The sequence below is a fragment of the Gopherus evgoodei genome, unplaced genomic scaffold (assembly GCF_007399415.2).
Source record: "Gopherus evgoodei ecotype Sinaloan lineage unplaced genomic scaffold, rGopEvg1_v1.p scaffold_35_arrow_ctg1, whole genome shotgun sequence".
NCBI classification, from domain to species: domain Eukaryota; kingdom Metazoa; phylum Chordata; order Testudines; family Testudinidae; genus Gopherus; species Gopherus evgoodei.
Window position 1 is genome coordinate 3741206 of NW_022060027.1, and position 21467 is coordinate 3762672.

General features: G+C 68.1%; 2 protein-coding genes across 3 annotated transcripts; both read right to left on the reverse strand.

The window, feature by feature from the left end:
- Positions 1-32: 32 nt before the first annotated feature.
- Positions 33-3809, reverse strand: LENG1 (leukocyte receptor cluster member 1). Its single transcript, XM_030544950.1, has 4 exons — positions 3610-3809; positions 2823-3005; positions 2168-2424; positions 33-1733 (listed from the first exon to the last, which is right to left on the reverse strand). Exons 1-4 carry the CDS (start codon positions 3739-3741, stop codon positions 1517-1519), a joined length of 789 nt encoding a protein of 262 aa, XP_030400810.1. The 5' UTR covers positions 3742-3809; the 3' UTR covers positions 33-1516.
- Positions 3810-5225: 1416 nt separating this feature from the next.
- TMC4 (transmembrane channel like 4) lies at positions 5226-20405 on the reverse strand. Of its 2 annotated transcripts, XM_030544805.1 has the most exons (17): positions 20318-20405; positions 19645-19873; positions 19299-19435; positions 18532-18693; positions 18225-18310; positions 17294-17439; positions 15508-15655; positions 15176-15184; positions 15017-15133; positions 11828-11994; positions 10789-10915; positions 9598-9695; positions 8261-8444; positions 7899-8029; positions 6975-7130; positions 6610-6688; positions 5226-6303 (listed from the first exon to the last, which is right to left on the reverse strand). In XM_030544805.1, the coding sequence occupies exons 1-17, from the start codon at positions 20355-20357 to the stop codon at positions 6253-6255; spliced, it is 2067 nt and encodes a 688-aa protein (XP_030400665.1). In that variant the 5' UTR covers positions 20358-20405; the 3' UTR covers positions 5226-6252. The 2 variants fall into 2 exon arrangements, with proteins under 2 accessions (XP_030400665.1, XP_030400664.1); XM_030544804.1 differs by having other exon boundaries at positions 15017-15184.
- Positions 20406-21467: the final 1062 nt, after the last annotated feature.

A 21467-nucleotide genomic window follows, 5' to 3' on the forward strand; every position in this document is an offset into this window, starting at 1 on the left:
CCTTGTGGATCTAGTTACACACGCAGACACACTCACATTTGTCCCAGACCTTGTTTTGGTCTGTCTTTATTCTGAAAGTACCTTGGCAAGTGGATGTGGGAGGAGGGGTTGGTGAGATTTCATGACTATGTACCAGAGCTGATTGGGACTCTTCCCAAGCGCCACCACACACACACACCCCACCCCCCGCTAGCACAGTGATCGGCTGGGATGGGGGATCCCCTGCCCTCTGCAGGAGCTGATGGATGGTATGTTCCATGGGGAACCCTGCCTGACTCTGGGGTCAAGCTCAGGACCTTCCCTGCTCTCAGGCCCAGAGCAGGACCTTCCCTGCTGCCTGCTCTGCTTTAGGCTTAAAAGCCCCCCTTCCCTCTCCCTGGAGCCCCCCCTCCCCCCTGTGCTGGTAACATCCCCCTGGCAGGGCCCCGGAAAAGGAGCTGATGCAGCCCCACCACCTGCTGCAGGCTGGCTGGTAAGGGGGAGAGAGAAGGACCCCAGTGCCACGTGGGGACCAATCCAAGTCCTGAAGAGCCTGAGTTGCTATTCCCAGGGCTGCCCATGCCTCAGTTTCCCCTGTCAGATGATGGCCTTGTGGACGGCACAGGGAGCTGGCCTGGTGCATTTGCCCTGTGCAGGGAGACAAGCCACAATCCTCTACTAGCCAGGTGTGGGCCATGAAGGATTCCAGGGTGGGCTGGGTGGGGTTCAGCAAAGGGGCAGAGACACCTTGCAGCAGGTGCTGTTCACTTCGGGCTAAAGGGCTGGGCCTCCCCAGCAGCTATGGTACAGTGAGCACTCAGGGGGTGTGGAGGGGGGGGGGGAGAGAGCTGGGGGGGCGGGGGCATAAGAAATCAGAGGCAGAAGTGGAAATTGGAACCTAGGTGTCCTGACATCTCTCCCTGTTGAGGAGCCAGCAAGCAAACCTAGGAGTCCCTACACCCAACTCCACTCCCTGACACGGGGCTAGGCCCCCCCACCCTCGCTGAACCCATTGGTTCCTGCTTCCCATGCCAGGGATAGAACCCAGCTGTCCTGACTCCCAGCACCCACCTGTAGCTGGAACCCAGGAGTCCAGGCCTGGGTTTTCCCTTCTGTGCTTGCTCCTATCCAAGCTTTCCCCCCTCCCATGAGTAAATGAGTGAAGTAAGACTGCCTTTTATTGGCAGCCAGGCTCCTACTTTGTGGGGCGGTCAGGTAACCCCGATATCCACTGTTGCTAGTAACACCAGGTGCTAAGAGATGAGTGACCAGCATGGGGCCCCAGCGGAGCAGCCAGCACCCTCCTATGAGAGCAAGGAGGGTTCTGGCTCTCCGAGTGCAACCCCCATGCTAAACTTCACGGCCGAGAGGACAGCCCATGGTGTCTCTCTCCCCTAAGTCAGCAGAGGGATCCCACACACTGGCTGCCTTGCTGTGATGCCAGTGTCCCTGTTCCACCTGCCGTGTGACCCCGGGTGCAGGAATCTCTGTGCCCAAGGCCTGTTTCAGCCACCACTTTAGGGGGCACTGGCAGGGCTCAGCGCTGCTTCCTCTCCTCCCAGTTGCGGGGCCTGCACGCCAGCTGCGGGTTGAACTGCGAGTTGTAGCGGCGTTTCCTGTCGTCCGGCTCCTCCTCCTCCCTGCGTCGGGGTTCCCCTTGCCGTCCAGCCAGCAGGGCTTCAGCCCGGGCTCGCTCGGCCTGCTCCCGCTGCAGCCGCTCCCGCCGCAGCTGCTCTAGGGAGAGAGGGGCAGAGCTGCAAGGACAAGCAGAAAGGAATGGTCAAGTTCCAACAGTCTTAGGCTAGCTGGTGTCTAGATGTGCATCCCATCAGGACTACAACTCCCAGTATGCAATCTCCATCCTGGGGGGGTGATGCATGCTGGGATAGGTAGGCCAGGCCACTGCCCAGGAAGAAGTCGGTTGAGTACATGCTGAGACATGTAGTTTCAGTAACAAAACACACACACACACGTCTGCATGCTGGGATTTGTAGTCTCTAGCAAGGAATCAGGCTGGGGCATTGCATGCTGGGATTTATAGTCTAGCAAGGAAATAGGCTGGGGCATTGCATGCTGGGATTTGTAGTCCCTGTGCCGAGGAAGTGAGCTGGCGCATTGCATGCTGGGACTTGTACTCCCTGAGTCCTGCCGTGTGCTGCTCTCTAATCCTGCCCCACATCCAACTCACCACCCCATTGCCGCCTTCTCCCCTGCTGGCTTCTCTTTCTCCTTCTTGCGCTTCTTCCCCTCCCCTTTCTTCTTGCGCAGCTGCCTTTCCATCTCCCGCAGTGGGTCCAGTCTGTCCTTCAGCTGCTCCTGGGTGGTCACCACAGCTGCCTCCCGGCTGCGGTCAGGGGCTTCCTGGTACCATGGCCGGCTGGTCTGGGCCTCGGCCGCACTCTGCCCCAGATAGGTCAGCAGCCCAATAGCCTTCTCCTGCCGCTCCTGGTTGGGGCAAAGCAGGGAGGGGAGCATGCTGAACTGAATCACCTAGCAGATGGGGCTACCCCTTCTTCAAAGGGAGAGGGTGGGACTGATCGTGGCCCCACTGCTGTGGAAGGAGACACGGGTGGAGGTTTTTGCCTTATGGGTAGAGGAGTCAGGAGACAACTCACAGCATGGGACAGAGAGACTAAGAGGGGAACCAGCGTGCAGGGCAGGTGAGCTGTTAACCCTCCCCTCCCCTGTGTAAGAGCACAATGTGTGTTGAGGAGGAACCCCAATTCTGTACACAGCCTCCCATCAGTGCCCCAGCATAGGGGCAACCTAACCCCAGCAAGCCAGGGTGGGGCTCACTATGCCCAAGGGATGCAGGTGCCCCCCCCCCCAAAAAAAAAACCTACCTTTTCCCTGCGCTTCTCCTCCTCATACTCCTTGTTCCCGGCCTTGGAGCCCTTGCCCTCCTCCAGGTCGCAGAAGAGGTCGATGTGGTGTGATTCATCGCCACTGGGGACCAGGGCCGAGCCGCCATCGGGTCCTGGCAGGGCAGACACCCGTGCCTTCTTCCTCAGGAACTCGGTCCGTGCCTGCGGGGGGAGATGGGGGGCTGGTTCTGGGGCTGGCTCTGCTGCAGGTGGCAGGGGCCAGGGCAGCCTGTGAGCTCTGTGCTGGGAGCCAGGGGGACAATGGGGTGTGGCAAGGGCAGCATGGGACCAGGCTGAGATCTAACAAAATCATTTCACCTGGGGCGAGGGCAGATCGTGCAGCATGTGCCATGACAGCCACCCCAGTGGGGTAGGTGGGGTTAGAGAACTACCCCTTTTGGAAATGGTTCAGCCCAACTCCCCTTTCCTCCCATTGGAAATGGTTCAGCTCGCCTCCCCCCTTTAGAAATGGTTCAGCCCAACTCACCTTTCCTCCCTTTGGAAATGGTTCAGCTCAGCTCTCTTCTGCTCTGCTACCCCCCTGTTGTGGTTCAGCCCAACTCCCATTTCCTTTTCTTCCCCTCGCCTCATCTGAAAATAGTAAATCCCAGCGCTCTCCTCCCCCCATTTATAAATGGTTCAGTCCAGCTCCCTTTTCGTCTTCCCCCAATTTGGCAATGGTTCAATCCGCGCCCCCGTCACATGACTGTTAAGCATGCGCACTCGCTACACCCTCGTTGCCGACTGCGCATGCGCGGTGACTCGCCTCCTGTTCGGCCAGCAAGGCTCGGGCCTCCCGCTGTCGCTGCTCGTCCTGCGCCTGCGCCTCGTCCCGCCGCACGCGGGCCACATTGTCCTTGTTCCGCACGTGCCACGACTTCTTCGGTAGGATGTTCATGGTCCCGCCTCAGGTCCGCACTGCCCGGCGACACTTCCGCTTCCGGGTCAGCGCCCTACCGGGTGCTGATTGGCGGACCCTAGTCCTGCCCTCGTTCCTGATTGGATTAGTCTAAACCCACTTTCCGCTGCTCGCTGTTTTCTGAGTGGATAACACCGTGGCCGCCCTCGCGCATTGATTGGCCTATTGGAGCCTCAACACCCGCCCCTCTTTCTCTGATTGGTTGCCATCCAACCTCCCGCCCTATATCCCTCGTCTCTCATTGGTGCACTGTAGTCACGCCCCCAAAGCAGTGATTGGTCCAAGCTGGCCTCACACCCCATAGACTCTAGGACTGGAAGGGACCTCGAGAGGCCATCGAGTCCAGTCCCCTGCCCTCATGGCAGGACCAAATACTGTCTAGACCATCCCTGATAGACATTTATCTAACCTACTCTTAAATATCTCCAGAGATGGAGATTCCACAACTTCCCTAGGCAATCTATTCCAGTGTTTAACTACCCTGACAGTTAGGAACTTTTTCCTAATGTCCAACCTAAATCTCCCTTGCTGCAGTTTAAGCCCATTGCTTCTTGTTCTATCCTTAGAGGCAAAGAAGAACAAGTTTTCTCCCTCCTCCTGATGACACCCTTTTAGATACCTGTAGCCGATTGGCTGGGACAAGGCCCCACCCCTTAATCACACCTCCCCTCCCCCCACCCTGGGGCTGAGACCGCCCAGTGGGGAGAGTCCCAGTGTCCCACCCCCACCCCCAGCCAGTGGAACTCCCCACCACAGGACGTGGGGCCGGGCCAGGTGCTGGCTGCACTCAGGGAGCTCGGTCCCTCCCCCCTCCTCAGGAGCACCCCACCCCCACCCCAGCCAGCGGAACTCCCCGCCACAGGACGTGGGGCCGGGCCGGGCGCTGGCTGCGCTCAGGGAGCTTGGTCCCCTCCTCCTTGGGGAGCACCCCACCCCACCCAAGGGAACTCCCTGGAGAGCACCCCACCCCCACCCCAGCCAGTGGAACTCCCCGCCACAGGACATGGGGCCGGGCCAGGCGCTGGCTGCACTCAGGGAGCTCGGTCCCTCCCTTGGGAGCACCCCACTCTCACCCCAGCTTGGGGCCCCCCACCCCTCCAACTGCGGGGGGGGAGCCCGGCCTGCACCTCTCCCCAGCCACCCTGCGCCCCCCCGGAGATGGGATCCAGGGCTGGATGGACCATTGCTCTGCCCCCCGCCGGCCGTTCTGGTGCACTCTGCACACACACACAAGCACCCGGCCTCCCATGCAGCCAGGGCAGAGGGAACGGAGCAGACGCTGAGATAGTGGAGGTGGCTGAGGGCAGGACAGACAAACCCACTGCTGCTTACCTCCACCCCTGCACACCAGCCACCCCCACACCCTCCACCGCCCCCTGGATTACTTACACATCAGCCTGGCAGAATTCAATTTTTATTTTATAATTTCAAACCAAAACTTGTTCTTTCATTTTAAGGGTTTTTTTTTTTTTTCAGATTTAAAATGTTCCCAATTGCAGAAAAATCACAGGAGGTTCAGAGCATGGGGGGAGGGGCAGGAGAGTCAGACAATGATTTATCAACAGCAGGTGTTAGAGACTCAAAAAGTCACAGCTTTAAAAGCCGTTAAATTGTCAACAACATCACATCTCAAAATACACCGAGGAAAGTGCCTGAAATCAAACGCTGTTACGATTTCTGCGCAAGGTTTTCCCTGACTTGGCCGAGCTGTAAATGGCGATTATTGTTGATGGCAATCTCGCTTTGCGGGTTCGTGTGTGAAATCAGAGCCCTGGGCAGGGAGCTGGCCAGCCTGGAAAACCCCCCTGAGAGAGGGAGAGAGACACACGGGTTTCTGCCCACGAGAGGTGACAGCCGGGGCCTGGTAGACGGGGAATACAAATGCAGCTCCCCTGGAGTGCGACAATGGAGTTCTGCTGCCAGCCAGTAACGAGGGGTTCACCCGCTGTGTACTCTGTTCGGAGGCCGTGGGGCTAGCCCGGGAGCAGGACAGAGAGTGTGAGAACTGGGGCCTGAAAGCCAGCAGCCCGGCCCATTCCAGACACAAGCCATTCCACCTTCTCCTCCTGCAAAGTCCCCTGGGATGTCAGTTACACGCAGGGTTTTGCTTCACTTCCTGTCCTAAACAGAACAGCATCGCTGGGTGTCAGAAAAGAGTGGCTGCCAGGTGAGGGGTCCCTGTATAACCAAACCGCACACCCCCACGCCTCTCAGCCAGGCGAGAGGTCTCCGAATAAACAGCCCCAGCACCCCATCCCGGAGAGTCCGTGTGTCTGTGCCGGGCGAGGGCTCCCCGTATACCCAGCCCCCACTCCAGAGGGGCCGCAGTCCATGAATGAGCTCTGGGTTCTTTGGAGGTTATTGTAGTTTTCATCCAGCAGGGGGCGGGCTCGGCACACAGCCGAATGGCAGGGGAGGGCCGCCCGACAAGGCAGGGTCAAGAATCATCCTCAAATCAAGGAGATCAGGGGGTTTCTTGCAGCTCTTCCCTTAGCTGAGCTCTGTGATCTGAGTCACTAAGAAGACCTTATCCCGCCCCTCCTGTGGGAAAAGGAAAGGTTAAAAAAGAAGTGGGAAACCCCGGAGGGTAAGTACAGCCATCTGGGGCCAGCCCAGAGGCCCATCTACCCCGGTATCCCGGCTCTGCCTCCACCCACAGCCCACCTACTTCGGAGGAGGGACACACGGCAGCCTCTAGTGGCCAAATCGGGGAGGACGCTGTTCCTCATTTCTCCCTGTCACTATCACCCTGCCGGGCCCGGGATCATCTTGTAGCAGGGAGTCCCACCGGCTAACGGTGATCCCAGATGGGATCAAAAAGCCCCATGGCCCCAGGACATCACTCACCAGCTGCAGCTGCCCTTTGAGTTCCTTCACCAGGCGGCTGTAGGAATGGGCCAGGGCCATCAGGTAGAACATCAGGATGCTGCGGTTGGGGGATGGGAAGAGAAAAGTTGGGGGGGTTAGACAGTGAGTGAGAGATGGGGTCAGGGGCAGGGAGGCTGGAGGGGTTGGGGGGGGAATATCCACAGAACCAGCTCAGAAATTGTGTGTGTCTGTCTGTCTCTGTGTGCATCCGTCCATCCTCCTGCCCCCCGTCCCCACTCTCTGTATGTCTCCGTGTCCTGGCTGCCTGGCATCAGACACCTCTCCATGTGTCCTATGCCCCATAGCGTGCCCCGGCCCAGGGGGATTCCCCAGTGGCCCCTCACCACAGCAGCAGGAAAAGTGGCACGGCGAAGGCCAGCGAGCCCACGAACTGCAGGAACTCCCTGGCCACATGGGGCAGGGTATCGATGGCCGCCCAGAGGGTGCTCCACATGGTCGGCTCACCCCGGAACGGGCCACAGGCCTGGGAGGGCTGGAGGCTGCAGAGGGAAGAGAGAGTGAGTTGGGGGGGGAGGGGAATCGAGTCCAAGGCAGGGGAGCAGAGACAGCGCCGGGGAGGGGGAGGATTGGGGGTTTGTCATGCTAGGGGGGAGGGGAAGGTCAGGGGACCCGGGGGGCTGGGTGTGGTAGGGTGGCCAACCCCAAGGAGCTGGGGTGTGGGCAAGGGGAACTGGGGACACCAAGGATCGGGGGGGGCTGGGCGAGGGGAGGGGGGAACCCAGGGGACTGGGTGAAGGTGGCAGGGGACCCTGGGAGCTGGGGGGGCTAGGTGAGGGGTGGGGGACCCCAGGGGACTGGGTGAAGGGGGCAGGGGACCCTGGGAGCTGGGGGGGCTGGGTGAGGGGTGCGGGGACCCCAGGGGACTGAGTGAAGGTGGCAGGGGGAGGGGGGAGGGGGCAGGGGACCCCAGGGGAGCTGTGTGAGGGGGTGGGGCACCCCGGGAGCTGGGTGAGGGGTGGGGGACCCCAGTGGACTGAGTGAAGGTGGCAGGGGGAGGGAGCCCCAGGGGAGCTGTGTGAGGGGGTGGGGCACCCCGGGAGCTGGGGGGCTGGGTGAGGGGTGCGGGGACCCCAGGGGAGCTGTGTGAGGGGGTGGGGCACCCCGGGAGCTGGGGGGCTGGGTGAGGGGTGCGGGGACCCCAGGGGACTGAGTGAAGGGGGCAGGGGGAGGGGGCCCCAGGGGAGCTGTGTGAGGCGGTGGGGCACCCCGGGAGCCGTGGGGCTGGGCGGGGGGCAGGGGTCGCTCACACGAAGACGCTGTACAGCAGGGGCACCCAGGCGATGGCCAGGCCCAGCAGCAGCACCAGCAGGAAGAAGCAGCTGGAGCTGGAGGCGCGGAAGGTTCGCTCGGCCGGGCGGCAGGTCGAGAACAGGGTGAACTGGGGGGTGACGAGACACGTGTGGACCCGGGGCGCTGAGCCACCAGACAGCCCCCCCCATCCCCCCGGGAGAGAACCCAGGCGTCTGGGCTCCCAGTCCCCCACCACTAGGCCCCTTTCCCCTCCCTGAGCTGGGGAGAGGACCCAGGCGTCCGGGCTCCCAGTCCCCCACCACTAGGCCCCTTTCCCCTCCCTGAGGTGGGGAGAGGACCCAGGCGTCCGGGCTCTCACCTTCTTGAGGTAGAAAAGCAGGACGAACTTGGCGGTGTTGAGCAGGGGCAGCAGGGGGGAGAAGGCGGCGCCGACCCAGCACACGGTCTGGCCGTACACCAGGTCCAGCACGTTGGGGGGCACCAGGAACTCCTGCTGCCCCCACAGCCGGGCCAGGGGGGCAGGGCCGTGGGTCACCAGCAGCCTGGGGGCAGCAAGAGGGGGTAGGGGCTGGGGAGATGGCTCCGAGCCGGCCCCCACACCTACAGCTTCCCCCACTCTGAGCCCTGCCCCCCAGCTCCCCACTCCCCTCCGGCCGGAGCCCCAAAGCCCAGAGCCACCCCACTCGCTCTAGGGCCCCCTTATGTGACCACTGATTCCCACCCACCCCTAGAACAGCCCTCACCCCCAAGCCCCCTCCCCCCCCAGCCCACTGACCCCCCTACCCCACCCCCAGTGCAGATCCCACCTCCCCCCCTGCCCACTGACCCCCCTACCCCACCCCCAGTGCAGATCCCACCTCCCCCCCTGCCCACTGACCCCCCTACCCCACCCCCAGTGCAGATCCCACCTCCCCCCCAGCCCACTGACCCCCCTACCCCACACCCAGTGCAGATCCCACCTCCCCCTCCCACCCCAACCTGAGTGAGGATCCCACCTCCCCCCCCCAGCCCACTGACCCCCACCCAGCTCACAGACCCCCACCCCAACCCACTGATCCACCCCCAGAGCAGATTCCACCTCCTCCCCGTCCCACTGACCCACCCCCAGTGCGGATCCCACCTCCCCCCCCAACCCACTGACCCACCCCCAGGGCAGATCCCACCTCCCCCTCAGCCCACTGACCCCCCCATCCCAACCCGAGTGAGGATCCCACCTCCCCCCCAGCCCACTGACCCCTCCACCCCACCCCCAGTGCAGATCCCACCTCCCCCTCAGCCCACTGACACCCACCCCCCCAAGGTGGATCCCACCTCCCCCTCAGCCCACTGACCCCCCCACCCCATCCCCAGTGCGGATTCCACCTCCCCCCTAGGCCACTGACCCCCCCCCCACCCCCAGTGCAGATCCCACCAGCCTCCCCAGCCCACTAACCCCCCCACCCCAACCCCAGCAAGGATCCCACCTCCCCCCAAGCCCACTGACCCCTCCACCCCACCCCCAGTGCAGATCCCACCTCCTCCTCAGCCCACTGACACCCACCCCCAAGGTGGATCCCACCTCCCCCCCAGCCCACTGACCCCCCCCACCGCCAGTGCAGATCCCACCAGCCTCCCCAGCCCACTAACCCCCCCACTCCAACCCCAGCAAGGATCCCACCTCCCCCCAAGCCCACTGACCCCCCCCCCATCTCTCACTTCCTGGGGAACTCCACCAGCAGCAGCACCAGCAGCACCACGAGCAGGTCGAAAACCAGCAGCTTGTACATCTCCTGCCCCACGCTCGTCTCCCAGCACTGGGGGGAGGAGGGGACGTGTCAGCGCCCTGCATGGCCACAGGACCCAGGCATCCAGGGTCCCACACCACCTGCCACGTGCTCTGACCGCCAGACCCCACTGCGCTCCCCGAGCTGGGAGAGAACCCAGGCGTCCGGGCTCCCACGCCTCCTGCCCCGTTCTCTGACTGCCAGACCCCACTGCGCTCCCCGAGCTGGGAGAGAACCCAGGCGTCCGGGCTCCCACGCCTCCTGTCCCATGCTCTGACTGCCAGACCCCACTGCGCTACCTGAGCCGGGCAAGAACCCAGGCGTCCGGGCTCCCAGCTCCCACACCGCACTCCAACTGCCAGACCCCACTGCGCTCCCCGAGCCGGGAGAGAACCCAGGCGTCCGGGCTCCCACGCCTCCTGTCCCATGCTCTGACTGCCAGACCCCACTGTGCTCCCCGAGCCGGGAGAGAACCCAGGCGTCCGGGCTCCCAGCTCCCACACCGCACTCCAACCGCCAGACCCCACTGCGCTCCCCGAGCCGGGAGAGAACCCAGGCGTCCGGGCTCCCAGCTCCCACACCGCACTCCAACCGCCAGACCCCACTGCGCTCCCCGAGCCGGGAGAGAACCCAGGCGTCCGGGCTCCCACGCCTCCTGCCCCATGCTCTGACTGCCAGACCCCACTGCGCTCCCTGAGCTGGGAGAGAACCCAGGCGTCCGGGCTCCCAGCCCCCACACCGCACTCCAACCGCCAGACCCCACTGCGCTCCCCGAGCCGGGAGAGAACCCAGGCGTCCGGGCTCCCATGCCTCCTGCCCCATGCTCTGACTGCCAGACCCCACTGCGCTCCCTGAGCTGGGAGAGAACCCAGGCGTCCGGGCTCCCAGCCCCCACACCGCACTCCAACCGCCAGACCCCACTGCGCTCCCCGAGCCAGGAGAGAACCCAGGCGTCCGGGCTCCCAGCTCCCACACCGCACTCCAACCGCCAGACCCCACTGTGCTCCCCGAGCCGGGAGAGAACCCAGGCGTCCGGGCTCCCACGCCTCCTGCCCCGTGCTCTGACCGCCAGACCCCACTGTGCTCCCCAAACCGGGAGAGAACCCAGGCGTCCTGCGCTGACCGGGTGCTGCTTGTGGTCATAGCGGCAGGTCCTGCAGGATTCGGCGTCGGGGTCCCCGTTGCAGGTGATCTGGCTCCAGAGGGAGAAGAGGAGAACGAGGAGGCTGGAGAGACGCAGGAACACGGTCCTGCCAGAGAGAGAGAGAGAGGCTGGTTAGACGGGGACCCTTAACCCGGCACAGCCCTCGGGGGGGGGGGGGGGGCTGGTTAGAAAGGGACCCTTCACCCGGCGTGGCCTTCGGGGGTGGGGGCTGGGTATATGGGGACCCCTCGTCCAGCGCAGCGCTCGGGGGGGGCTGGGAACATGGGACCCTGTCGCCCGGCACTGCCCTCGGGGGTGGGGGCTGGGTACATGGGGACCCCTCGCCCGGCACTGCCCTCGGGGGTGGGGGCTGGGTACATGGGACCCCTCGCCTGGCACTGCCCCCGGCGGTGGGGGCTGGTTAGATGGGGACCCCTAGCCCTGGCTGCCCCTCGGGGGGGGTGGGTACATGGGGACCCCTCACCCGGCACTGCCCTTGGGGGTGGGGGCTGGGTACATGGGGACCCCTCGTCCTGGCTGCCCCTCGGGGGTGGGGGCTGGGTATATGGGGACCCCTCGCCCTGGCTGCCCCTCGGGGGGGCTGGGAACATGGGGCCACCTCGCCCGGCACTGCCCTCGGGGGTGGGGGCTGGGTACATGGGGACCCCTCGCCCGGCACTGCCCTCGGGGGTTGGGGCTGGGTATATGGGGCCCCCTCGCCCAGCGCGGCCCTTGGGGGGGGCCTGGGAACATGGGGCCCCCTCGCCCGGCACTGCCCTTGGGGGTGGGGGCTGGGTACATGGGGACCCCTCGCCCGGCACTGCCCCCAGCGGTGGGGGCTGGTTAGATGGGGACCCCTTGCCCTGGCTGCCTCTCGTGGGGGCTGGGTACATGGGGCCCCTTCGCCCGGCACTGCCCCCAGCGGTGGGGGCTGGGAACATGGGGCCCCCTCGCCCGGCACTGCCCCCAGCGGTGGGGACTAGGAACATGGGGCCCCCTCGCCTGGCTGCCCCGGTACCTGATCAGGGTGAGCCGGATCTCCAGGCTGAGCGGGTACCGCTCCAGGCGCACGAGGACCCCGAAGGCCAGTGGCACCAGCTGGTTGGCGGCCGTGATGACTATGGAGGGCAGATAGGCCACGAGCAGCCCCACGACCAGTCCCTGCTGCCCCAGGCCGCTGTTCTCCTGCGGGGGAGAGTCACCAGGGGTCAGAGCAGAATCCCCTCCCCCCCAATTCCCCTATGGGGAGCCGAGCGGCTGAAGGGCTGCAGCTGAGTTAGTGCCACTGCCCCCGTGGAGGGGGCACAGGTCAGCGCTGGAGTGAGGGGCGCCGGCCGAGCGGGGAGCTGCAGGTCGGGAGTGGGGGCGCCGGCCGAGCGGGGGGCTGTGGGTCGGGAGTGAGGGGTGCTGGCCGAGGGGGGGCTGCGGGTCAGGATTGAGGGGCACCAGCCGAGTGGGGGGCTGCGGGTCGGGAATGAGGAGCGCCGGCCGAGTGGGGGGCTGAGGGTCGGGAATGAGGGGCGCCGGCCGAGCGGGGGGCTGCGGGTCGGGAGAGAGTGGCACCGGCCGAGCGGGGGGGGGGCGCTGCGGGTCGGGAGTGAGGGGCGCCAGCCAAGCGGGGGGCTGCGGGTCGGGAGTGAGGTGCGCCGGCCGAGCGGGGGGGGCGCTGCGGGTCGGGAGTGAGGGGCACCGGCCGAGCGGGGGGGGGGCGCTGCGGGTCGGGAGTGAGGGGTGCCGGCCGAGCAGGGGGCTGCGGGTCGGGAGTGAGGGGCGCCGGCCGAGCGGGGGGCTGCGGGTCGGGAGTGAGGGGCGCCGGCCGAGCGGGGGGCTGCGGGTCCGGAGTGAGGGGCGCTGGCCGAGCGGGGGGCTGCGGGTCGGGAGTGAGGGGTGCCGGCCGAGCGGGGGGGGGCGCTGCGGGTCGGGAGTGAGGGGCGCCGGCCGAGCGGGGGGCTGCGGGTCGGGAGTGAGGGGTGCCGGCCGAGCGGGGGGGGGGCGCTGCGGGTCGGGAGTGAGGGGTGCCGGCCGAGCGGGGGGCTGCGGGTCGGGAGTGAGGGGCGCCGGCCGAGCGGGGGGGGGCGCTGCGGGTCGGGAGTGAGGGCCGCCGGCCGAGCGGGGGGCTCCGGGTCGGGAGTGAGGGGCGCCGGCCGAGCGGGGGGGGCGCTGCGGGTCGGGAGTGAGGGGCGCCGGCCGAGCGGGAGGCTGTGGGTCGGGAGTGAGGGGCGCCGGCCTAGGGAGGGCTGCGGGTCGGGAGTGAGGGGCGCCGGCCGAGCGGGGAGGGGACTGCGGGTCGGGAGTGAGGGGCGCCAGCCGAGCGGGGGGCTGCGGGTCGGGAGTGAGGTGCGCTGGCCGAGCAGGGGGCTGCGGGTCGGGAGTGAGGGGCGCCGGCCGAGCGGGGGGCTGCGGGTCGGGAGTGAGGGGCGCCGGCCGAGCGGGGAGGGGACTGCGGGTCGGGAGTGAGGGGCGCCGGCCGAGCGGGGGGCTGCGGGTCAGGAGTGAGGGGCGCCCGCCGAGCGGGGGGGGCGCTGCAGGTCAGGAGTGAGGGGCGCCGGCCGAGCGGGGAGGGGACTGCGGGTCGGGAGTGAGGGGCGCCGGCCGAGCGGGGCGCTGCGGGTCGGGAGTGAGGGGCGCCGGCCAAGCAGGTGGGGGCGCTCCGGGTCGGGAGTGAGGTGCGCCGGCCGAGCGGGGGGCTACGGGTCGGGAGTGAGGGGCGCCGGCCGAGCGGGGGGGGCGCTGCGGGTCGGGAGTGAGGAGCACCGGCCGAGCGGGGGGGGCGCTGCGGGTCGGGAGTGAGGGGCACCGGCCGAGCGGGGGGGGGGGCGCTGCGGGTCGGGAGTGAGGGGTGCCGGCCGAGCAGGGGGCTGCGGGTCGGGAGTGAGGGGCGCCGGCCGAGCGGGGGGCTGCGGGTCGGGAGTGAGGGGCGCCGGCCGAGCGGGGGGCTGCGGGTCCGGAGTGAGGGGCGCCGGCCGAGCGGGGGGCTGCGGGTCGGGAGTGAGGGGTGCCGGCCGAGCGGGGGGGGGGCGCTGCGGGTCGGGAGTGAGGGGCGCCGGCCGAGCGGGGGGCTGCGGGTCGGGAGTGAGGGGTGCCGGCCGAGCGGGGGGGGGGCGCTGCGGGTCGGGAGTGAGGGGTGCCGGCCGAGCGGGGGGCTGCGGGTCGGGAGTGAGGGGCGCCGGCCGAGCGGGGGGGGGCGCTGCGGGTCGGGAGTGAGGGCCGCCGGCCGAGCGGGGGGCTCCGGGTCGGGAGTGAGGGGCGCCGGCCGAGCGGGGGGGGGCGCTGCGGGTCGGGAGTGAGGGGCGCCGGCCGAGCGGGGGGCTGTGGGTTGGGAGTGAGGTGCGCCAGCCTAGGGAGGGCTGCGGGTCGGGAGTGAGGGGCGCCGGCCGAGCGGGGAGGGGACTGCGGGTCGGGAGTGAGGGGCGCCGGCCGAGCGGGGGGCTGCGGGTCGGGAGTGAGGGGCGCCGGCCGAGCGGGGGGCTGCAGGTCGGGAGTGAGGGGCGCCGGCCGAGCGGGGGGGGGGCGCTGCAGGTCGGGAGTGAGGTGCGCCGGCCGAGCGGGGGGCTGCGGGTCGGGAGTGAGGGGCGCCGGCCGAGCGGGGGGCTGCGGGTCGGGAGTGAGGGGCACCGGCCGAGCGGGGGGGGGCGCTGCGGGTCGGGAGTGAGGGGCGCCGGCCGAGCGGGGGGCTGCGGGTCGGGAGTGAGGGGCGCCGGCCAAGCAGGGGAGGGGCGCTGCGGGTCGGGAGTGAGGGGCGCCGGCCGAGCGGGGAGGGGACTGCGGGTCGGGAGTGAGGGGCGCCGGCCGAGCGGGGAGGGGCGCTGCGGGTCCGGAGTGAGGGGCGCCGGCCGAGCGGGGGGCTGCGGGTCCGGAGTGAGGGGCGCCGGCCGAGCGGGGAGGGGCGCTGCGGGTCGGGAGTGAGGGGTGCCGGCCGAGCGGGGGGGGGCGCTGCGGGTCAGGAGTGAGGGCCGCCGGCCGAGCGGGGGGCTCCGGGTCGGGAGTGAGGGGCGCCGGCCGAGCGGGGGGGGGGCGCTGCGGGTCGGGAGTGAGGGGCGCCGGCCGAGCGGGGGGCTGCGGGTCGGGAGTGAGGGGCGCCGGCTGAGCGGGGGGCTGCGGGTCGGGAGTGAGGTGCGCCGGCTGAGCGGGAGGCTGCGGGTCGGGAGTGAGGGGCGCCGGCCGAGAGGGGGGGGCACTGCGGGTCGGGAGTGTGGGGCGCGGGTACCTGGCCCCGCTGCGAGTACTCAGTGGCCAGGTAGACGCAGTAGAAAGCCGCCCCCAGCAGCACCAGCCCCAGCAGGTTGACGGCCCCACGCAGGCCGTACAGGCCGAGTCGCTGGCCTGGGCTGCGCTGGGCCATGAGGCGCCGCAAGGTCTGTTCCTCCAGGTCCATCTGGGAGAGACGCACGTCAGCGCAGCCCCCCCAGACACACACACAGCCGCCCCCCCACCCCAGCCCCACCCTTCCCCTGCAGCCAGCCCCATCCCTGCCCCTTCTCCAGCCCCAGCTGTGCCTCTCACTCCACACACCTGCCCCCCTTCCTGCCCCAGCCCCCCATTCCCTCCAATCCAGTCCCCCAGCCCCCCATCTCAGCCCCTAGTCACACACTCCAGCCCTCCAGCCCCACCCCACCCATAACACAGTGTCCTCCCACACTAGCCCCCGCCCCAGCCCCCCACCCCGCACACCAGCCCTGCGCCCCTTGCTGGCCTCACCCGCAGCTCGTAGCGGAGGCTGTTGTGTTTCATGGGCACCGCGGTGCCCGGCCCCAGGCAGAAATCCCAGCCGGCGAAGACCTTGTTGCTGTAGGTGCTGAGCGCCCCGTTCTCGCTGACCAGACTGCGCTTCAGGAGATGGACGGCCCTGGGGGGAGAGCGCAGGGTGACGCCGGCCCCCAGGAAATGGCCAAATGCAGACAGCTCGGGGGCAGGGCGGGGCCTGGGTATCTGGGGACCCCTGGTCCCTCTGGGGCAGGGCAGGGTGGGGGCTGAGTATATGGGGACCCCTCGCCCAGCGCTGGGATGTGGCCCCTCTGGGGCAGGGCAGGGCAGGGGCTGAGTATGCAGGGATTTCTGGCCCCTCTGGGGCAGGGTGGGGCGGGGGCTGGGTATCCGGGGACCCCTGGTCCCCTGGGGCAGGGCGGGGAGGGGGCTGGGTATCCAGGGACCTCTGGCCCCTCTGGGGCAGGATGGGGTGGGCTGGGTATCTGGGGACCCCTGGTCCCCTGGGGCAGGGTGGGACGGGGTTGGGGCTGGGTATCCGGGGACCTCTGACCCCTCTGGGGCAGGATGGGGTGGGGGCTGAGTATCCAGGGACCCCAGCCCCTCTGGGGCACGGCGAAGCGGGGCAGGGTCTGGGTATCCAGGGACCCTTGGCTCTTCTGTGGCAGGGCGGGGCGGGGGCTTGGTATCTGGGGACCCCTGGCCCCTCTGGGGCAGGGTGGGGCAGGCGTTGGGTATCCGGGGACCCCTGGCCCCTCTCGGGCAGGCCAGGCGAGGCGGGGCTGGGCTGGGTATCCAGGAACTTCTGGCCCCCCTGGGGCAGGGCAGGGCGGAGGCTGGGTATCCGGGGACCCCTGGTCCCCTGGGGCAGGGGCGGGGCAGGGGCTGGGTATCCAGGGACCCCTGGGGCAGGACAGGGTGGGGAAGGGGCTGGGTATCCAGGGACCCCTGGGGCAGGGCGGGGTGGGCGCTGGATATCTGGGGACCCCTAGCCTCCTGGGGCAGGGCAGGGTGGGGCAGGGGCTGGGTACCCAGGGACCCCTGGCCCCTCTGGGACAGGGCAGGGCGGGGCAGGGGCTGGGCATCTGGGGACCCCTGGCCTCTCTGGGGCAGGGTGGGGTGGGCACTGGGTATCCAGGGACCCCTGGCCCCTCTGGGGCAGGGTGGGGCGAGCGCTGGGTATCTGGGGACCCTTGGCCCCTCTCGGGCAGGCCAGGCAGGGCGGGGCTGGTATCCGGGAACTTCTGGACCTTCTGGGGCAGGGCGGGGTGGGGCTGGGTATCTGGGGACCCCTGGTCCCCTGGGGCAGGGGCGGGGCAGGGGCTGGGTATCCGGGGACCCCTGGCCCCTCTGGGGCAGGGCGGGGCGGGGCTGGGCTAGGTATCCAGGAACTTCTGGCCCCTCTGGGCCAGGGCGGGGCGGGGACTGGGTATCCGGGAATTTCTGGCCCCTCTGGGGCAGGGCGGGGTGGGGGTTGGGTATCCAGGGACCCCTGGCCCCTCTTGGGCAGGGCAGGGACTGGGTATCCGGGGACCCCTGGTCCCCTGGGGCAGGGGCGGGGCAGGGGCACCCCTCTGGGGCAGGGCGGGGCGGGGCTGGGCTAGGTATCCAGGAACTTCTGGCCCCTCTGGGCCAGGGCGGGGTGGGGGTTGGGTATCCAGGGACCCCTGGCCCCTCTTGGACAGGGCAGGGCAGGGGCTGGGTATCCGGGGACCCCTGGCCCCCTAGGGCAGGGCGGGGTGGGGGCTGGCCCCATGGGGGTACCTGGGAAGTGACTCACCGGCGGACGATCCAGAGGAGGCAGATGGAGAAGTAGCCCAAGACGCTCAGCAGATAGGCCAGGGGGATGTTATAGGAGAAGCCCACGAAATGCACGGCCGAGTTTTGGTAATAACCGTAGAACAGGTGGGTGAGCTCCATGAACCCCTAGAGAGACACAGCCTAAGCGGGGGGCAGGGTCACCTCCAGGGGGTGCCGGCTCCCATCCGGCCCCAGGGCAGGGCCTGGGAATGAGACACTGATCTGGGGAATTGGGGCCACCTCTGATTTGTAGGGGACACATGGAGGGGGGCTGGGGGCAGAGCGGAGGGTGTGGGGAGGGCTGGTGGTGGGAGCTAAGGGTGTGGGGGGCTGGAGGCGGAGCTGAGGGTGTGAGGAGGGCTGGTGGTGGGAGCTAAGGGTGTGGGGGGCTGGAGGCGGAGCTGAGGGTGTGGGGAGGGCTGGGGGTTGGAGCTATAGGTGGGGGGGCTGAGGGCGGAGCTGAGGGTGTGGGGAGGGCTGGGGTGGGAGCTAAGGGTGGGGGGGCTGAGGGCGAAGCTGAGGGTGTGGAGAGGGCTGGAGATGGGAGCTAAGGGTGGGGGGGCTGAGGGCAGAGCTGAGGGTGTGGGGAGGGCTGGGGGTTGGAGCTATAGGTGGGGGGGCTGAGGGCGGAGCTGAGGGTGTGGGGAGGGCTGGGGGTGGGAGCTAAGGGTGGGGGGGCTGAGGGCGGAGCTGAGGGTGTGGGGAGGGCTGGGGGTGGGAGCTAAGGGTGGGGGGGCTGAGGGCGGAGCTGAGGGTGTGGGGAGGGCTGGGGGGGGAGCTAAGGGTGGGGGGGCTGAGGGCAGAGCTGAGGGTGTGGGGAGGGCTGGGGGTGGGGAGCTGGGGGCGGAGCTGTGGGCACAGGGGCTGAGGGCAGAACTGAGGCATTGGGGGGCCACAGGCGGGGCTCTCACCGTCCCGGAGAGCAGGTCCATGAGGTAGGTGAAGTAGCTGACCAGGCCGCGCTTGGTGGGGTCGTACTGCAGGCAGCTGCTGATCACTGGGGGGGGGGGGGAGAAAAGGGGTGTGACCCCCTCAAATCAAACCTCCAAATACCCCCTGGGTCACCGCTGGCCCCCCTGGACATAGGAGCCAGGCTGCCATTCTGGAGGCAATTCCCTTCTCCCCCTCCCCTTTGATAGGGATGGGACCCAGGCGTCCAGGCTGCCGATCTGGGGGTCCCCACTGGAGATGGGACCCAGGCATCAGGGCTGGCCATACCCGTGGAGTTCGGCCCCTTCTGGGTCTGGTTCAGCCGCAGCCCCTCGAAGGCAGCGTTGGGGGCCACCACGAACCCCACCGTGAGCAGGGCCCCCCCCAGGTTCAGCAGCACCAGGAAACGCAGGAAGTTGAAATACGACTGGATCCCGGTTCCGAAGTGACCTGGGGGGGGCAAAGGGCAGCATGACCCTGACAGCGAGTCCAATCCCCGGGCTCCCCAGCAGGCTTTGGGGGGAGTGCTCTCAGCAGGGAGGGGGGACCCCGGGGCTCAGGGGGGTCACTCAGCAAGGAGGGGGACCTTAGGGTTGGGTGGGGGTCACTCTCAGCAGGGAGGGGGGACCCCAGGGCTCTGGGGTATCATTCTCAGCAGAGAGGGGATCCCAGGGCTCAGATGGGGGTTTCTCTCAGCAGAGGGGGACCCCAGGGCTCAAGGGGGTCACTCTCAGCAGGGAAGGGGTACCCCGGGGCTATGGAGGAGTTGCTCTCAGCAGAGGGGGGACCCCAGGGCTCAAGGGGGTCACTCTCAGCAGGGAAGGGGTACCCCGGGGCTATGGGGGGGTTGCTCTCAGCAGAGGGGGACCCCAGGGCTCAAGGGGGTCACTCTCAGCAGGGAAGGGGTACCCCAGGGCTATGGGGGGGTTGCTCTCAGCAGAGGGGGGACCCCAGGGCTCAAGGGGGGCACTCTCAGCAGGGAGGGAGTACCCTGGGGCTCGGGGGGATTGCTCTCAGCAGAGGGGGGGACCCCGGGGCTCAGGGGGGTCTCCTACCTTCGATGTGGTGCAGTGAGCCCCTCCACACCTGGGCGTACAGCAGGGCGTCCCCCACCTGTCCCCGCAGGCGGCGCGTCCCCACCTGCCACCGCTCCCAGCGGCTCCGTTTCCAGGCTGCCTGCTGCTCCCAGAGCCTGGTGGGGACAGGGACAGGGGGTGAGACCACAGGCCCCCCCAACCACTGCACCCCCACTCCCCCCACTCCCCTCCCAGAGCCAGGGAGAGAACCCAGGAGTCCTGGCTCCCGGTCCCTCCCCGCTCTAACCACTAGACCCCACTCCCCTCCCAGAGCCAGAAAGGAACTCAGGTGTCCTGCTCCCTGCAAGGGGTTGGGGGGCGGTACCTGAGTCTCCGTTTCTCCGCCATGCAGAGCGGCAGCTGTTTCAGGGGAACCAAGTCTTGCTCCCCGGCTTCTTCCCCGTCCCGCTCCTGGGGGGCCCTTGGGGGCTCCCCCTCCTCCAGCGCAGCCCCCCAGGCCTTGGCCACGCTGCCACGGAACCGGAGGGTCGCGTTGCTTGGCAGCTGGAGAAAGAGGGATGAGGGAGGCCGCTGCTGCCCCCCCTCGTCATCATCTGGGGAGGGAGCAACTGGGGTGAGAGATTCAGCCCCCTCCCTCCCCGCACTTACTGACCCAGGGATGGGGAGGGGACCCAGGAATCCGGGCTACCGTCTGGCGCCGCCCTAGCTTCAGGAGAGGGGACCCAGGAGTCCGAGTAACTGGTCGGGGGCTGCCTGCTGGGATGGGACCCAGGAGTCCGGGTTACTCTGAGGGGGGGAGGGGCGCTGCTGGGGACAGGACCCAGGAGTCCGGGTTACTCCGGGGGGGGGGCTGCTGGGGACGGGACCCAGGAGTCCGGGTTACTCCGGGGGGGGGGGCTGCTGGGGACAAGACCCAGGAGTCCGGGTTACTCCGGGGGCGGTGGGGGGCTGCTGGGGACAGGACCCAGGAGTCCGGGTTACTCCGGGGGGTGAGGGACCCAGGAGTCCGGGTGACTCGGGGGGGGGGGTCTCCGCACCTGGCCCATCCCGGCCCGTCTGCGCCCAGCGCGGCTCCATGGTCCGGGCGCTCCGGGAAGGAGGAAACGCGCCGGGTTAATCATTGGCCCCGCGCTGACCTAGCGACGGGGAGCGGCCCTGCGGGGGGGCGGGGACTGGCCCCAGGTAACCCCCCCAAACACAGGACCCCCTCACCCAGCCCCACTGGGGGGGCTCCTCGCAGGCGGATGGGGGCCTCCGAGGGGGCTGGGGAATAGGGGGGTCAATGGGGGCCCCGGGGGGGGTCTCCTGGGGGGGCGCGAGACAGAGACACAAGAAGGGGTTGTTTTCGGATCTTTTATTTGTTTAAGCTGCCGCCCCCGCTTCAGGGCAATAAAACGGGGGGGTCGGTACAGGAGCCCCCCCTGCCCTGGGCCCTCCTGCCCCCCCAGCTGCCCCCCCTTCAGCACCTTCCATCCCCCCCCAGTGGTTAATAGAACAGGACAGGAACAGAGACCTCCGAGCGGGAGGGGGCTTCTGAGCGACCCCCTGCACCCCAACTCCCCCCGCACCTCGACATTCCCCCCCCAGCTACGCACAGACCAGCTGCCCCTTCTGAGGGACGTTCTTCCCCCCCACACAAAAAAACCACACACCCCCAGTCCCTGCAAGCTGGTTGGGGGTGGGGAGTTTTGTGGCCCCTCCAGGCTCTGCCCAAGAAGGTGCCAACTTGTTTCACACCAGATGAGGGGGGCAGCACCCTCTTCCCACCCCCCACTCCCCCCGCTGGAGGCTGGTCCCTTTAAGGCAATAGTTCTCACACGTTTGTACCGGTGACCCCTTTCACACAGCCAGCCCCCGCGTGCGACACCCCCCCCGCATTAAAAACACTGTTTTAAATATTTAACACCATTATAAATGCTGGAGGCAAAGGGGGGGTTGGGGTGGAGGCTGACAGCTCGTGACCCCCCATGTAATAACCTCATGACCCCCTGGGGGGTCCCAACCCCCAGTCTGAGAACCCCTCATCTAAGGCCACAGTGTAGCATGGGCTGGGGGGAGGGGTAGAAAACACCCTCTTATGTGTGGGTCTTGCTGGGAGGGGGTGGAGGGGGAGATTCTCCTGCCTATGCGGGGGAAGGGCTCTTACACCCCCCCTCAGGGAGAGGGGGAGGGGCAGGCCTGCCAGAA

Excerpts from the sequence above, each read along its gene's own strand:
- TMC4 (XM_030544804.1), bottom strand. The coding sequence starts at position 20,357 with ATGGAGCCGCGCTGGGCGCAGACGGGCCGGGATGGGCCAG. Across the intron at positions 10,916-11,827 it reads ATCCGGCTCACCCTGATCAG|GACCGTGTTCCTGCGTCTCT; the intron begins GTACCGGGGCAG and ends TCTCTCTGGCAG. Across the intron at positions 8,030-8,260 it reads TGCTTTTCTACCTCAAGAAG|TTCACCCTGTTCTCGACCTG; the intron begins GTGAGAGCCCGG and ends GTCACCCCCCAG.
- LENG1 (XM_030544950.1), bottom strand. The coding sequence starts at position 3,741 with ATGAACATCCTACCGAAGAAGTCGTGGCACGTGCGGAACAAGGACAAT. Across the intron at positions 3,006-3,609 it reads CCTTGCTGGCCGAACAGGAG|GCACGGACCGAGTTCCTGAG; the intron begins GCGAGTCACCGC and ends CTCCCCCCGCAG. Across the intron at positions 1,734-2,167 it reads GAGAAGGCGGCAATGGGGTG|CTCTGCCCCTCTCTCCCTAG; the intron begins GTGAGTTGGATG and ends TTGTCCTTGCAG.